At 43.1% G+C, this 15,329-nt stretch overlaps 2 protein-coding genes across 6 annotated transcripts in view; one reads left to right on the top strand and one right to left on the bottom strand.

The window, feature by feature from the left end:
• The window catches only part of LOC106584113 (sec1 family domain-containing protein 2), a 163,484-nt gene extending 152,289 nt beyond the window's left edge, over positions 1–11,195 (bottom strand). Inside the window, exons 1-2 of the mRNA XM_014168979.2 lie at positions 10,337–11,195; positions 9,924–10,092 (exon numbers count right to left, since the gene is read on the bottom strand). Of these exons, the coding sequence (XP_014024454.2) occupies positions 9,924–10,092; positions 10,337–11,150 (983 nt within the window). The 5' untranslated portion in view covers positions 11,151–11,195. The remainder of the gene's footprint in view (positions 1–9,923; positions 10,093–10,336) is intronic.
• Positions 11,196–11,654: 459 nt separating this feature from the next.
• The window catches only part of LOC106584116 (pre-mRNA 3'-end-processing factor FIP1), a 49,332-nt gene continuing 45,657 nt past the window's right edge, over positions 11,655–15,329 (top strand). The window contains exons 1-4 of one of the 5 annotated variants that reach the window (XM_014168986.2): positions 11,655–12,017; positions 12,359–12,404; positions 13,432–13,486; positions 13,695–13,801. In XM_014168986.2, the coding sequence (XP_014024461.1) occupies positions 11,951–12,017; positions 12,359–12,404; positions 13,432–13,486; positions 13,695–13,801 (275 nt within the window). In that variant the 5' untranslated portion in view covers positions 11,655–11,950. The remainder of the gene's footprint in view (positions 12,018–12,358; positions 12,405–13,431; positions 13,487–13,694; positions 13,802–15,329) is intronic. The other 4 variants (XM_014168989.2, XM_014168988.2, XM_014168990.2 and 1 more) reach the window with 4 other exon arrangements.

Below are 15,329 nucleotides of genomic sequence, written 5' to 3'. Positions count from 1 at the left end.
CTGGATGACTTAGTGGATGTTCCTGTTCTTGACCCTAACAACCAGCCATGAAGGCACGTCAGTCGCCGTGGAAGTCGAAAGCAGCGGTCTTTGGCAATAGGGGCCTCCCTTGCTGTGGTAAGCCCGGACTGGACACAGACTTCTTCACTGGGGCCTTCCACTTCGTGATCGGATTCGGAGGTACCTGCGCCTTCGTCCTCTGTTCTGTCTCCCTCGTCGGTGGCTTCTACCTCTGGTTTAGATCTTCAGAGCTCGCCCCTGATAGGGCCATGATGATGTCTGAGATTCCGGCCCCTTCATCAGCCACGATGGATTCTACAGCTGGCTCGGGTCCATCAGGCCCCACCTCCCATTGGTCCTCGAGGGATCTCCTAAACCACTAGAGGCAAAAAAATGCCCGACCTTCTCAACCATTTCACCAGCCGTCATCATCGGCAGGGCCTAATATTGTGTATAAGAGGTCATACAAGAAGTTTGGTGGTGATTCCTACTGTATGTTGAAGATGTAAATAATATTTGCTGGTCTGTGGTATGTAACCAAGAGCAACCACACTGCACTTGACACATTTATGAAATTGCTTATTCCAGTTGCTAATAAGCATGCACCCATTAAGTAAATTACTGTAAACTGTTGAATCCCTGTGGATTGATGAGGAATTGAAAAATTGTATGGTTGCGAGGGATGAGGGAATGGCAAATAAGTCTGGCTGCACATCCGATTGGCAAATGTAATGCAAATTGAGAAATTGTAACTAAACTTAACAAAAAGAAGACGATACTGTACTATGAAACAAAGATAAATGATATAAAGAATGATAGTAAAAAGCTTTGGAGCACCTTAAATACAATTTTGGGCAAAAAGGCGAATTCGTCTTAATCGTTCATTGAATCAGATGGCTCATTCATCACAAAACACCACTGATATTGCCAACTACTTTAATGACATGCCACCCACAAATTCTGAACCCACTGTACACCTCCATGACCAAATTATGAAAGACAAGCATTGTAATTTTGAATTCCATAAAGTAAGTGTGGAAGAGGTGAAAGAAGAATTGTTGTCTATCAACAATGACAAGCCACCTGGGTCTGACAACTTGGATGGGAAATGACAGAGGATGATAGTGGAAGATATGGCAAATAGGAGTGGCAATCTCTTCAATCTAAGCCTACAGGAAGTGTGTGCTCTCAGGCCTGGAGGGAAGCACAAGTCATTCCGCTACCCAAGAACAGCAAAGCACCCTTTACTGGCTCAAACAGCCGACTATACACTCTCAACATCACCAACCCTTAGTAAACTTTTGGAAAAAATGGTGTGTTTGACCAGATACAATGCTATTTCACAGTAAACAAATTAAGAACAGCTTTTCAGAATGCTAATAGGGAAGGGCATTAAACATGTATGGCACTTACACAAATGACTAATGACTGGCTGAGAGAAATTGATAATAAAAAGATTGTGGGAGTTGTTTTGTTAGACTTCAGTGCAGCTTTTGACATTATCGATCATAATCTGCTGCTGGAAAAACATATGTGTTAGGGCTTCACATCCCCTTCTATATTGTGGATCGACAGTTAGCTGCCTAACAGAACAGAGTGGGTGTTCTTTTATTTTATTTTTTACACCTTTATTTAACTAGGCAAGTCAGTTAAGAACAAATTCTTATTTTCAATGACAACCTAGGAACAGTGGGTTAACTGCCTTGTTCAGAGGCAGAACAACAGCTATTTACCTTAGCTCGAGGATTCGATCTAGCAACCTTTCGGTTACTAGTCCAACGCTCTAACCACTAGGCTACCTGCCGCGCCGCCCTTTAATGGAAGCCTCTCCAACATAATCCTGGTAGTCAGGCATTCCCCAGGGTAGTTGTCTAGGACCCTTACTTTTTTCAATCTTTACTAATGACCTGCCACTGGTTGTGAGTAAAGTCTGTGTGTCTATGTATGCTGATGGCTCAACACTACACACGTCAGCTACCACAGCAAGTGAAATCACTGCAAGACTTAACAAAGCGCTGCAGTCAGTTTCAGAATGGTTGGCAAGAAATAAGTTAGTTCTAAATATTAAAAAAACTAAAAGCATTGTATTTGGGACAAATAATTCACTAAACCTCAACTAAATCTTGTAATGAATAATGTGGAAATAGAGCAAGTTGGGGACACTAAACTGCTTGGAGTAACACTGGATTGTAAACTGTCATGGTCAAAACATATTGATGCAACAGTAGTTAAAATTGGGAGAGGTCTGTCCATAATAAAGTGTTGCTCTGCCATCTTAACAACAAGGCAGTTCCTACAGACCCTAGTTTTGTCGCACCTGGACTACTGTCGTGTGGTCAGGTGCCACAAAGAGGGACTTAGGAAAATTACAATAGGCCCAGAACAGGGCAGCAAGGCTGGCCCTTAAATGTACACAGAGAGCTAATATTAATAATATGCATGTCAACCTCTCCTGGCTCAAAGTAGAGGAGGGATTGACTTCATCACTACTTGTATTTGTGAGAAGTATTGACATGTTGAATACACCGAGCTGTCTGTTTAAACTACTAGCACACAGCTCAGACACTCATACATGCCCGACAGGACATGCCACCAGAGGTCTCTTCACAGTTCCAAAGTCCAGAACAGACTATGGGAGGCGCAGATTACTACATAGAGCCATTACATGGAACTCTAATCCACATCAAGTAAATTCATGCAAGCATTAAAATCGGATTTAAAAATAATACATCAAAATACACCTTATGGAACAACGGGGATTGTGGAGAGACACATTTTTTACATTTATTTTTATTTTTTTACATTTTAGTCATTTAGCAGACGCTCTTATCCAGAGCGACTTACAGTAGTGAATGCATACATTTCATACATTTTTTTGTATGTACACACAGGCACAGACAGACACATACACACGATAACCTACACACTATACACACATGTACACATGGATTTTGTGTTGCAGTAGAGTAGTGGCCTAAGGGCACATAGTTAATGTGTTGTGAAATGTAATGTTTTTAATAGTATATAACTGTCTTCATTTTGCTGGACCCCAGGAAGAAGCTAATGGCAGCAGCTAATGGGGATCCATAATAAATACAGATACAAATAGAGAACTGAAACTGTGTACTGGTTGTTGGGGTGGGATTGGCGTGGGTGTGGGGGGTCCGTGGGTGGCATTTTAATATTTATTGGATTCGTCATGTCTTAATAATAGGAAGAAGTTTGTTTCAGGGTACTATATTGAATATTATGCAAATCTAAACATTTAAAAAGGGCCAATTTGGGTGCAATCAATTAGCTTAATTTCTCAGCGCTCAAATAAAATGTCAACAAAATAATGTTGCAGGAATGCTAATCTTATCTGTTTCTAACTACAGAAACTTCTGAACTATCTGTGATGGTGGGCGTCATGGCTTGCAGAAGTTACATGGAACTACTCTCTCAACATCACCACATTCAGCCTACTCTCATCAACAAAGAAAGGAACTTTAATACATAGCAAACCTAAATGCATACATGCGTAGGCACACATACAATGAGTGTAGAAAACATTAGGAACACATGCTCTTTCCATGACAGACTGACCAGGTGAAAGCTATGATCCCTTATTGATGTAACTTGTTAAATCCACTTCAAATCAGTGTAGATGAAGGGGAGGAGACTGGTTAAAGAACCATTGTTAACCCTTGAGACATACACAGTGTGCCAGTGAGGGTGAACGAGCAAAACCAAAAAATTGCTGTGCGTATCAAGAATGGTCCACCACCCAAAGAACATCCAGCCAACTTGACACAACTGTGGGAAGCATTGAAGTCAACATGGGCCAGCATCCCTGCGGAACGCTTTCGACTCCTTGTAGAGGCTGCATTACATCCGGCTGTGTAAGGGAGTCCCATAGGGCGGCGCACAATTGGCCGAGCGTCGTCCTGGTTTGACCGGGGTAGGCCATCATTGTAAATGAGAATTTGTTCTTAACTGACTTAGACTCCATGCCCTGACGAATTGAGACTGTTCTGAGGGGAAAAGCGGGTGAAACTCAATAGTAGGAAGGTGTTCCTAATGTTTTGTACACTACGTGTATATTATAAACCACACACACTAGACTTGCAGACTGTAGAGAGAATCTGGGCTCCCTCTGGTATGAGCAGGAAAAACACAGTTAGAGCCCAGGCTGGTGTTGAAGGTACACTCACACCAGGTCATGAAACATCATACTAATTGCACAGCAAAGTGTGGGGTCCGTTTTGGAAGCTAAAATCAACGACCACCCACAGCAGGCTTAAACATAGTGATGTAAAAAAAATATCCTGAATTACGAAAGTGAAATATCAAGCAACAAAATAGCAATTTAGGCCCCAACCTACTGTTTAAAGCTTTAAAAACCGGGCTCATAATAAAGCCAAACAAAACACACTCTGGGAGGAACCTCATAATACAGCCAATCATACTGTGTAGCCTGGCTGGGCCACATAACCAACTAAGCATAAGAATTAATACGGTACCGTATCATATGAACAAGTATACACATCCAAACTATAAAGACTTGATCCCAAACCTTCCGTCAATTAATCAGAACAGGTGCAGCCCTATGTATCCAGTATAGACGAACACATTCCAACTTTAGACCAACAGATTTTCATTTCACTCCATAGTGTACGAATGTTCTTTGAGTGTGTTAAAATGGGTCATGAGCTCCAGGTGCATTACTTTTTTGTGTCTGGGCTGCGCTTCAATCTCCTAAACAGCTGTGATAAGAGTCAACTGGCCCATCTGCTCTGAGATAGGGAAGGCAATAACGAGCCTGCTGGCCCACATCACACACTCACCCCCTAAAGGCACCAAGGCCCCCGGCTGGAAGATCATCCTATTATTGCTATCTCCACTCCACTCTCTGTGTGCGTGTGCGAGAGAGTGCGAGAGAGAGAGAGAGAAAGAGAGAAAGAGCGAGAGAGAGATAGCTGATCCCATCCTTACCGACTGCTCTCTGCGATAAGACATTTGGCTCCGAGGCTCTCTGATGAAAGTCTGAATGTAGATAAAGTGATAGCAAGGTATATGATACTATCTAATACCTCCTAACACCCCCTAAGGTCTGCTGCCCAATCCAGTTCAACACCTTGTAGCCTGACGGCGCTGGAGGAGATGGCTGCCCGTTTTATGGTCTCCTAACCAATTGTACTATTGTGTGTTTTTTCGCAACTTATTTTGTACATAATGCTTCTGCCACTGTCTCTTATGACCGAAAAGAGCTTTTAGATATTAGGACAGCGATTACTCACTCTGTACTGGAAGAGTATTCTTTCTTTAACAAGTCGAACGTGAAGGATTTACCTCTGACACCCGAAAAGGCCCTCATCCCAGTCATTCACAGGAGAAAGAGGCGGAGATATCGGAGACGTAGGTCTGGGTACCTTGTAAGGATTAGACGGTGAGTGGGTAATCTACCTTTACTGTCGGTCCTATTAGCCAATGTACAATCATTGGATAACAAAATAAACGAACTACGAGCATGTATATCCTACCAACGGGACATTAAAAACTGTAAAATCTTATGTTTCACCGAGTCGTGGCTGAACGACGACATGGAAAAACATACAGCTGGCGGGATTTACACTTTTTCGGCAGGATAGAACAGCCGCCTCTGGTAAGACAAGGGTGGCGGTCTATGTAGCTTTGTAAACAATAGCTGGGGCACGAAATCTAAGGAAGTCTCAAGGTTTTGCTCGCCTAGAGAGAGTATCACATGATAAGCTGTAGACCACACTATCTATCAAGAGAATTTTCATCTATATTCTTCGTAGCTGTTTATTTACTACCACAAACCAACGCTGGCACTAAGACCGCAGACAATGAGCTGTACACGGCCATAAGCAAATGGGAAAACGCTCATCCAAAGGCGGCGTTCCTAGTGGCCGGGTACTTTAATGCAGGGAAACCTAAATCCGTTTTACCTCATTTCTACCAGCATGTTAAATGTGCAACCATACGAAGAAAAAAATTATTCTAGACCACCTTTATTCCACACACAGAGATGCGTACAAAGCTCTCCCTCGCCCTCCATTTGGTAAATCTGACCATAATTCTATCATCCTGAGTCCAGCTTACAAGCAAAAACTAAAGCAGGAAGCACCAATGACTAGGTCAATAATGAAGTGGTCAGATGAAGCAGATGCTAAGCTACAGGACTGATTTGCTAGTACAGACTGGAATATGTTCTGGGATTCTTCCGATGGCATTGAGGAGTACACCACATCAGTCACTGGCTTCATCAATAAGTGCATCGATGACATCGTCCCCAAAGTGACTGTACGTACATACCCCAACCAGAAGCCATGGATTACAGGCAACATCTGCACTGAGCTAAAGAGTAGAGCTGCCGCTATGCCCTCCAACGAACCATCAAACAGGCAAAGCGTCAATACAGGACTAAGACTGAATCGTATTACAGCGGATCAGACGCTCGTCAGATGTGGCAGGGCTTGCAAACTATTACAGACTACAAAGGGAAGCACAGCTGCAAGCTGCCCCATGACACGAGCCTATCAGAAGAGCTAAATCACTTCTATGATTGCTTTGAGGCAAGCAACACTGAAGCATGCATGAGAGCATCAGCTGTTCTGAAAGACTGTGTGATCTCGCTCTCCGTAGCCGATGTGAGCAAGACCATTCACAAGGCCGCAGGGCCAGACGGATTACCAGGACGTGTACTCCGAGAATGCTCTGACCAACTGGCAAGTATCTTCACTGATATTTTCAACCTGTCCCTGACTGAGTCTGTAAAACCAACATGTTTCAACCAGACCACTATAGTCCCTGTGCCCAAGAACACTAAGGTTACCTGCCTAAATGACTACCGACCCGTAGCACTCACGTCTGTAGCCATGAAGTGCTTTGAAAGGCTGGTCATGGCTCACATCAACACCATTATCCCAGAAACCCTAGACCCACTCCAATTTGCATACCGCCCCAACAGAACCACAGATGATGCACTCTATTGCACTCCACACTGCCCTTTCCCACCTGGACAAAAGGAACACCTATGTGAGAATGCTATTCATTGACTACAGCTCAGCGTTCAACACCATAGTGCCCTCAAAGCTCATCACTAAGCTAAGGAACCTGGGACTAAACACCTCACTCTGCAACTGGATCCTGAACTTCCTGACGGGCCGCCCCCAGGTGATAAGGATAGGTAACAACACATCTGTAATGCTGATCCGCAATACGGGGACCCCTCAGGGGTGCGTGCTCAGTCTCCTCCTGTACTCCCTGTTCACTCATGACTGCATGGCCAGGCACAACTCCAAAACCATCATTAAGTTTGCCGATGACACAACAGTGGTAGGCCTGATCCCCGACAACGATGAGAGAGCCTATAAGGAGGAGGTCAGAAACCTGCCCGTGTGGTGCCAGGATAACAAACTCTCCCTCAACGTGATCAAGACAAAGGAGATGATTGTGGACTACAGCAAAAGGAGGACCAAGCACGACGGGGCTGTAATGGAGCAGGTTGAGAGCTTCAAGTTCCTTGGTGTCCACATCACCAAAAAACTATCATAGTCCAAACACACCAAGACAGTTGTGAAGAGGCCACGACAAAGCCTATTCCACCTCAGGAGACTGAAAAGATTTTCAATGGGTCCTAGAATCCTCAAATGTTTCTACAGCTGCACCATCGAGAGCATCCTGAATGGTTGCATCACTGCTTGGTATGGCAACTGCATGGCCTCCGACCGCAAGGCACTACAGTGGGTAGTGCGTACGGCCCAGTACATCACTGGGGCCAAGCTTCCTGCCATCTAGGACCTCTATACCAGATGGTTTCAGAAGAAGGCCCTAAAAATTGTCAAAGACTCCAGCCACCCTAGTCATAGACTGTTCTCTCTGCTACCGCATGGCAAGCGGTACTGGAACGACAAATCTAGGTCCAAAAGGCTTCTTAACAGCTTCTACCCCCAAGCCATACGACTGCTGAACAGCTAATCAAATGGCTACCCAGACTATTTGCATCCCCCCCACCCCCCTCTTTTACACTGCTGCTACTCTGTTTATTATCTATGCAGTCACTTTAACTTTACCTACATGTACATATTACCTTGACTAACCTGTGCCTCCGCACATTGTCTCTGTACTTCGTATATAGCCTCAGACAGTTATTTTACACGGCTCTTTAATTATTTACTTAACACTTATTTTTCTTAAACTGCATTGTTGGTTAAGGGCTTGTAAGTAAGCATTTCACTGTAAGGTCTACGCCTGTTCTGCACATCTGACAAATGTTTTTTTTTTATTTGATTTGTCCCTTTCCTAAATCCCCCTTTTTCGGTGTTACAAAATATAGCAAGATGATTAACCTAGTAATCTCATGTCAGATGACTTGTGACACTGGTCCTCAAGTTTGAAGTAGGCTATATTTCCAGACTCCCTGTAGAGCCTCCCGAACCTCCAAATAATCAACACACTGGATTTGCTAATTGGAGCACACAGATTGAGTTGAGTACATCCACATAGTGAGAGATCTGTGGGAATGTGCAGGTGCTTGGTATAGTCTACATGTTGCAGACCAAGCCCTTTGTCTTGTGGTCAGTGGGGCCTGTCCTACCCCCTGCTGTGCTCACATTAAATGCTACAGCACCCTCCCTGTCTAAACTGCTCTTACCCAGCAGAACCAGCAGAACTGTTCCATTAGGACTGAACCTCCCACCCACTCAAACAAGGCCTGTTCCATTCCAGCTCCACCACCCACTGGCCAGGAGCTGGTGCCCACTCAGGCAAACACAAGAGTTAGACACACTGTAGAGCAGAGCTGGCCATCTCCTAGCCAATGAGAGAATTTTCAGGCAGAGGAAGAGTGGAACACATAACGTTAGGGCTAATCCCTACCATGTACTACAGCCTCACTGCAGGAAGCCAACACGTGCATGCCCAATGGCCGGACTTGGAGGCACGCGCCACTGAACCTCTGGTACTTAAAGAGATACTTAAGGATTTTGGCAATGAAGGGCTTTATCTACTTCTGCAGTGTCAGATGAACTCGTGGATACCATTTGTATGTCTCTGAGTGCCGTTTGAAGGAAGTTGCTAACTAGCGCTAGCGCAATGACTAGAAGTACATGGTAACTGCTAGCATGATAGTAGATACCATAGGCTTTGAATCATTGCGCTAACGCTAGTTAGCAATGGCTTGTGAAACTTACTTCCTTCACACTGGGTGCAGAGACATAAAAAGGTGTCCATGAGTTAATCTGACACTAGGGAAGTAGATAAAGGGCTTCATTGCCAAAATCCCGAAGTATCCCTTTAATGTCAGTCATGTGTTCCCCCATAAATCTAGAGGTAAGGGGGGAGAGGGAGAGATTATGAAAGAGAGAGATAATGACTGACCAAGACTCTGAGAACAATATTAGAGAGAGCGAGAGAAAGAGAGAAAGGTGAGAGAGAAAGAGAGAGGAGTCAGCACAACAAGCAACACTGTTTTCACGCTTGTGGGCCAAGAGAAATTAACCTCAACATTAGAAACCTTGTTATACAGTAGACATGATAAATTAGAGCTTGGGTCATAAACATCACAGCAGAATTACAGTCAGACTAACCCATAACCCTGGACAAAGGAAAGCAAATGGACAGAAACGGCACAAAATCAAACAAAATTCAGCTTAAACTGATGAGAAAATAAGAACAGATACAGCAGCATAATGACTACTGATCAGGTGACCTAGGTGAGAAAAATATACAGAACCCATTCTCTAGTCTTCGCCTTTTCTATATCCCCTGTGCCTACATTAACCATAATGAATGTAGGCACATAAAACAACAACCCTCTTAAATCCCCCCAAAAAGTGAACTATCTAACTGAATCATGTGAAATTTGACTTTTCAACTGTATTGTAATATTTTGACTGTTCCAGCACAGATGTACTCACTGGGTCTGTGCCAGGCAGCCTGGAGCCAGGGTAGGTTGGGAGTCTGGGATGTGCTGCAGGTTAGTGAGCTCCAGCATGTCCACCTGAACATCAGTGGTGTGTCCTGGCAGAGGCTGCAGCACAGTCAAGATCTTCTCCACCAGGCTGTCACCATGGTGACCAGCAGCCCCTGAGGACAAGGACAAACATAGAGAAATGTAAAACCAACAAGATAGTCCAAGTAAACATAAACTCCTGTGTAAGTGGAATAGAATAGGGACTACGGAAGTGACACAACAAAATACCCTTTCTGTTAGGGAGGTGCAGCAAGATGATGTCATTGAGATGTGGGGAAAGTGTGCATGTGTGTTTGACTCTGCTGCAGGTCGACATGTTTATGGACATCAGAAATTGTACAAGACTGTGACATGCACCTGTTAGATCCAGTGTCCTGTCGATGAAGACGATGGATGCTTTATTGGTGGCAGTCTTTCTGCGGCTTTTTGCTTGAGGATGGTTGGCCAGTTCCCCAGCGATGAGACGGCTCATTGGACCCACTGCAAAGCTCTCCTCCCGGGTGCTGGTGGACTCAAACATGGAATTAACCGCAGAGGCCAGGGTTTTAATTTCAATCTGCAACTCCGGAGTAAGAGACTGCATGTCAACATCAGTCAAACTGACAAACCTCTTCTTCTCTGTTCGCTTTATATTGATGGTCTTGAGGTCCTGTGGCAACAGCGGGAACAGGTGCGCGAAGGTTGGTGCGAGAAGGAGCTGTGGTGACACCGGAGCGAAGACCACGGGCGCATGTATAACTTCAGCGGTGTAGTTCATATCTCCCATCCACTCGCTCAGCTTCTCTTCAAACTGCTCGAACACAGGGTTCCCCTCTAATTCAGCAGTGACATTGTTAGCGAGGAGTTGTATAGAGTGGGCTACGGTGGTGAAAACAACACAATACTGAAAGTGACTGAGTCCAATAATGTCTTTGATAATGTCAGCTGTCCTCCCCTTCAGCAGAGTGCTCACCACAAACACAGCTTTTGGTTCGTTTTCACCACCGGCTTCGAAGCTTGAAAACTCTTTTAAATTACGAGCACCAGCTTCAAATACACTTGTAGCTCCACCGTTCCAATGAAGACTCTCAGCACACTTGTCGTCCATGAATACAACAGCTTTCTTTACCTTTGACAACACTTTGTCCCACATCTGACCGGGGAAACACGTAAAGACCTCAATCGGTAACATTTTGTAAATGCAACTGTCGTTTAGACCGACCAAAAATACGCCGGTTTCCATGTAAGAATGTGCTGCATTTGCTATTTCTTACCTCCTAGCATATGTTATCATTGCCTATTTGTGTACTTCTTGTATGTATGCAGACTATTCTACATTATTTAAAAAAAAATTAAACTATATATATATATATATATATATATATATATATATATATATATATATATATATTTTTTTTTTTTTGCTATTTCTTACAAAACTGAAAGCAGACTAATTTGCGTTTCCTCATAATAGCTATATACTATCCACACTACACAAAAATACATTTATTTTTTGACTAAATTGAAAAAAATAAACCATACATAAATAAAGGTATGCTTGTCATGAGTTCAGAAACAAAGCAAGCTTGTTTGACCCTGGCAAATACTGTACTACTTTATATACTTTAAGAAATTGATACATTGTCTCATCTCGAGACATACTGACCAATGGTAGAGTCCTGTTTCTTCCGACGTAGATTTACGTCGTGTATAGAAAGGTCCCTATAGAAACGTGTGTGGGTAAAGTAAACTGTCACTTTTTTTTTTTTTTTACGCATGCTACCTAATATCGATAAGGTTACACGCCGTCCTATTCCGTTATTTATTTATTTTAAATCCCCGTTATATGTAACAGTTTGACATTTGAACATCTGTTCTGTAAAAATCTCAAGTTTGGCGAAATAACTGGGTTTTCAATTCGTTGCCAGTTATTGTATTTGATAGAATATCTGTCAAGTTGTGATTCACAGAAGTGACTGGATTTGGGTAGACATGTCCGCAGAAATGGACAAAGCAACTGATGCAAGCGGGGGCGATGAAGAAGAATGGTTATATGGAGGTATGCTAGTCAAAACAGATTTGATGACACTATCTAGCGCATAAATAGTAACATTTTCTTTTGTCCACTGCTCTGTGTTTGGCAAACTTGAAAGTACGTGAGCTAAACAGTTCTGTTAGCTAGAAAGCTAACCACAACACCAGAAACAACACGTGCACCAGCTTACCACGTTGACATCGCAACAGCTGTTGGCGATGTTTTTATTTTTTTTCACTTGCTAAGCAGAAAGAATTATTGAGTTCTGGCATTTACAGTAGATATTTGGAGACTGTCATTTTGTCTGTTTAGGTTTTGAAGTGTGTGTATGATGCAAACATGCTGATGTTTCTTTTCTATGATAGATGAAAGTGAGGAGAAGGCCGAGGAAGAGGAAGAGGCACCTAATAGGTACGAAACACCCACTGTTAAACTGTCTGTTTTACATAGCAGACAGTCACAGGGCTGTCTGTCCTATTCTGTCCTCAATTTACCACTTGCCTAGATCTCAAATATGTACAGAGCATTCCTGCAAACCAGACCTACAACAGACTACACTGTTAAATTGTTCCTTTTGTAAAAGACTTATGCCCACATAAATTAGGTGTGTATATACTTGCAGCATAATACAAATGTTGGACACACATCCACACATGATTTATTTATTTATACCCATCTTTTTTTTGTGGCACTTACACAAATGACACCTGTTCAGCTTTTTACACGAATATACTAATCACGTGTCTATGTTATGCTGTTTGAGATTCACAACGTATAGCCACACAATTCACTCATAGTCAGCTTGTACTGGTTCTGCAAATCTGTTTTATTACCTTCTCCAGCGTCATCCCCCCTGTTTGCACTAATGATTCTTGTGTTCAAACCATTTTGACCGTGAGTGATCATTTACGACAGTAAGCAGTGAACTGATTTGAAGTAAGATGGGCTAGCAGCAGCTTCATGCCCCATTAGGACCAATTTTGCTTTATTAATGAAGCGTTCAGATTGAATGCACTTCTCACTGCTCAATAATGACTGAGCGATATCATAATCGTTGTCTCTGGGTTGTGTGTGTTTGACGCCAGTGTGTGCGCAACGCCTGAAATGTACAGCCTGTCAAGTGGAACATTAAGAACAGTTTGGATGCTTGTTAAATCCGTGGCAGGGCAAGCACTGTTTGTTTGAACGGGGTAAAGTGGATCTAAGCCATCATTAGATAGGGGTTCTGATGGTTGCTCATTGGGCTTTGTTAAAGCATATCGCCTCGGCGTAAACGCAGCCTGATTCATCAGTTAAGCTACAGTTACTTCACCTACAACACCGCCCTCAGAGAGGGAGAGAGAGTGCGTGTGTGTGTCACGCAACATGCCATGGGGAGCATGTCTCAGTTTAAGTAGACGTTGTGGTCGTAGTGATGTTGTGTGTCTTTTTTTCACAGTGCAAAGGCCCAGCCGACTGCTGAGGAGGTCCATGAGAATGGAGTAGTGAAGCAGGTACCTACTGCTGAGGGTTATGGAGGAGTTAACCTGGGATAAACAGCACCCTTCTGAACCTGACTCACCTGTTGGAATGGCAATCCATCATGGAATTCCCTCAGAACCAAACTTTCTACTTGGAATATTCTTCTTTAACTGTGTGTGTGTGATTCATGCAAACATGCTTTTATGAATGTATATTGTCTTTGTGTTTCTGTAATGTCAGGATACAGGCCAGGAAGATGAAGAAAGTGACAGTGACAGTGAGGATGATGATGACGTGTGTGTAACCATTGGCGATATAAAGACCGGAGGCTCGTCTCAGCCTTTCAAGTGAGTATCTATACAATAGCAAGGTGTTAACCTCTTAGATGTAAGGTCCCCTTTTTCGACCTGCGTGGTTCTTGTACCGGTTCCCACCTACATTTTTGCTTATAAATCGATCAGTGGATACCGTAGATCGAAATGGCTTGCTTTGAGCTATAGCCCTGGTTCCCATGGACACAATAGTATTTCTGAGCCTGTGTGACGTAGGATGTGAAATCTGAAACCACTTGAAGCTGGGATGTCCCTCCTACCATTTAATTCGATCTTCCGACTGTCCATCAACACCTGGCTATTTCCTATATTACAGCCACGGACAAAGCACATGCCTTCAATCGTTACATCATAGCGCAGCAGGAGAGAATGGTTTCATCACGGTAGCACATTCAGAGATCGATTTATAGCCATTAATCAAAAATAATGAATAGATTTTAAAAAGCACTTTCTGTTTGTCATAGATGGACAAGATTAATATGAGATGAAAGGCGAGTTCATAACGAGTTCAGGAAGCCGAGCTGGAGCTCCGTGACACGTTGACAGCAACGTGGGCAGACGTTTTGATCAGGAGAGACCTTCAGAAAATATGCAAATGTTCTCTAACACTAAACATACATATATATGTATTTTACAGTTATAAGGAAGGTGTAATTTTATAATTTGATTATGCTATCTTTAGAAAGCATATACAGTTGAAGTCGGAAGTTTACATACACTTAGGTTGGAGTCATTAAAACTCGTTTTTCAACCACTCCACAAATTTCTTGTTAACAAACTATAGTTTTGGCAAGTCGGTTAGGACATCTACTTTGTGCATGACGCAAGTAATTTTTCCAATAATTGTTTACAGACAGATTATTTCACTTATAAATTACTGTATCACAATTCCAGTGGGTCAGAAGTTTACATGCACTAAGTTGACTGTGCCTTTAAACAGCTTGGAAAATTCCAGCAAATGATGTCATGGCTTTAGAAGCTTCTGATAGGCTAATTGACATCATTTGAGTCAATTGGAGGTGTACCTGTGGATGCATTTCAAGGCCTACCTTCAAACTCAGTGCCTCTTTGCTTGACATCATTGGAAAATCAAAAGAAATCCGCCAAGACCTCAGAAAAAAGTGTAGACCTCCACAAGTCTGGTTCATCCTTGGGAGCAATTTCCAAACATCTGAAGTTAACACGTTCATCTGTACAAACAATAGTACGCAAGTATAAACACCATGGGACGACGCAGCCGTCACACCGCTCAGGAAGGAGACACGTTCTGTCTCCTAGAGATGAACGTACATTGGTGTGAAAGGTGCAAATCAATCCCAGAACAACAGCAAAGGACCTTGTGAAGATGCTGGGGGAAACGGGTACAAAAGTATCTATGTCCACAGTAAAATGAGTCCTATATCGACATAACCTGAAATGCCGTTCAGCAAGGAAGAAGCCACTGAAGAAGCCATAAAAATGCCAGACTACGATTTGCAACTGCACATGGGGACAAAGATCGTACTTTTTGGAGAAATGTCCTGAGGTCTGATGAAACAAAAAT

Source organism: Salmo salar, chromosome ssa23 (genome assembly GCF_905237065.1).
Source record: "Salmo salar chromosome ssa23, Ssal_v3.1, whole genome shotgun sequence".
Lineage (NCBI taxonomy): Eukaryota > Metazoa > Chordata > Actinopteri > Salmoniformes > Salmonidae > Salmo > Salmo salar.
This window is presented reverse-complemented; position numbering and strand designations above follow the sequence as displayed.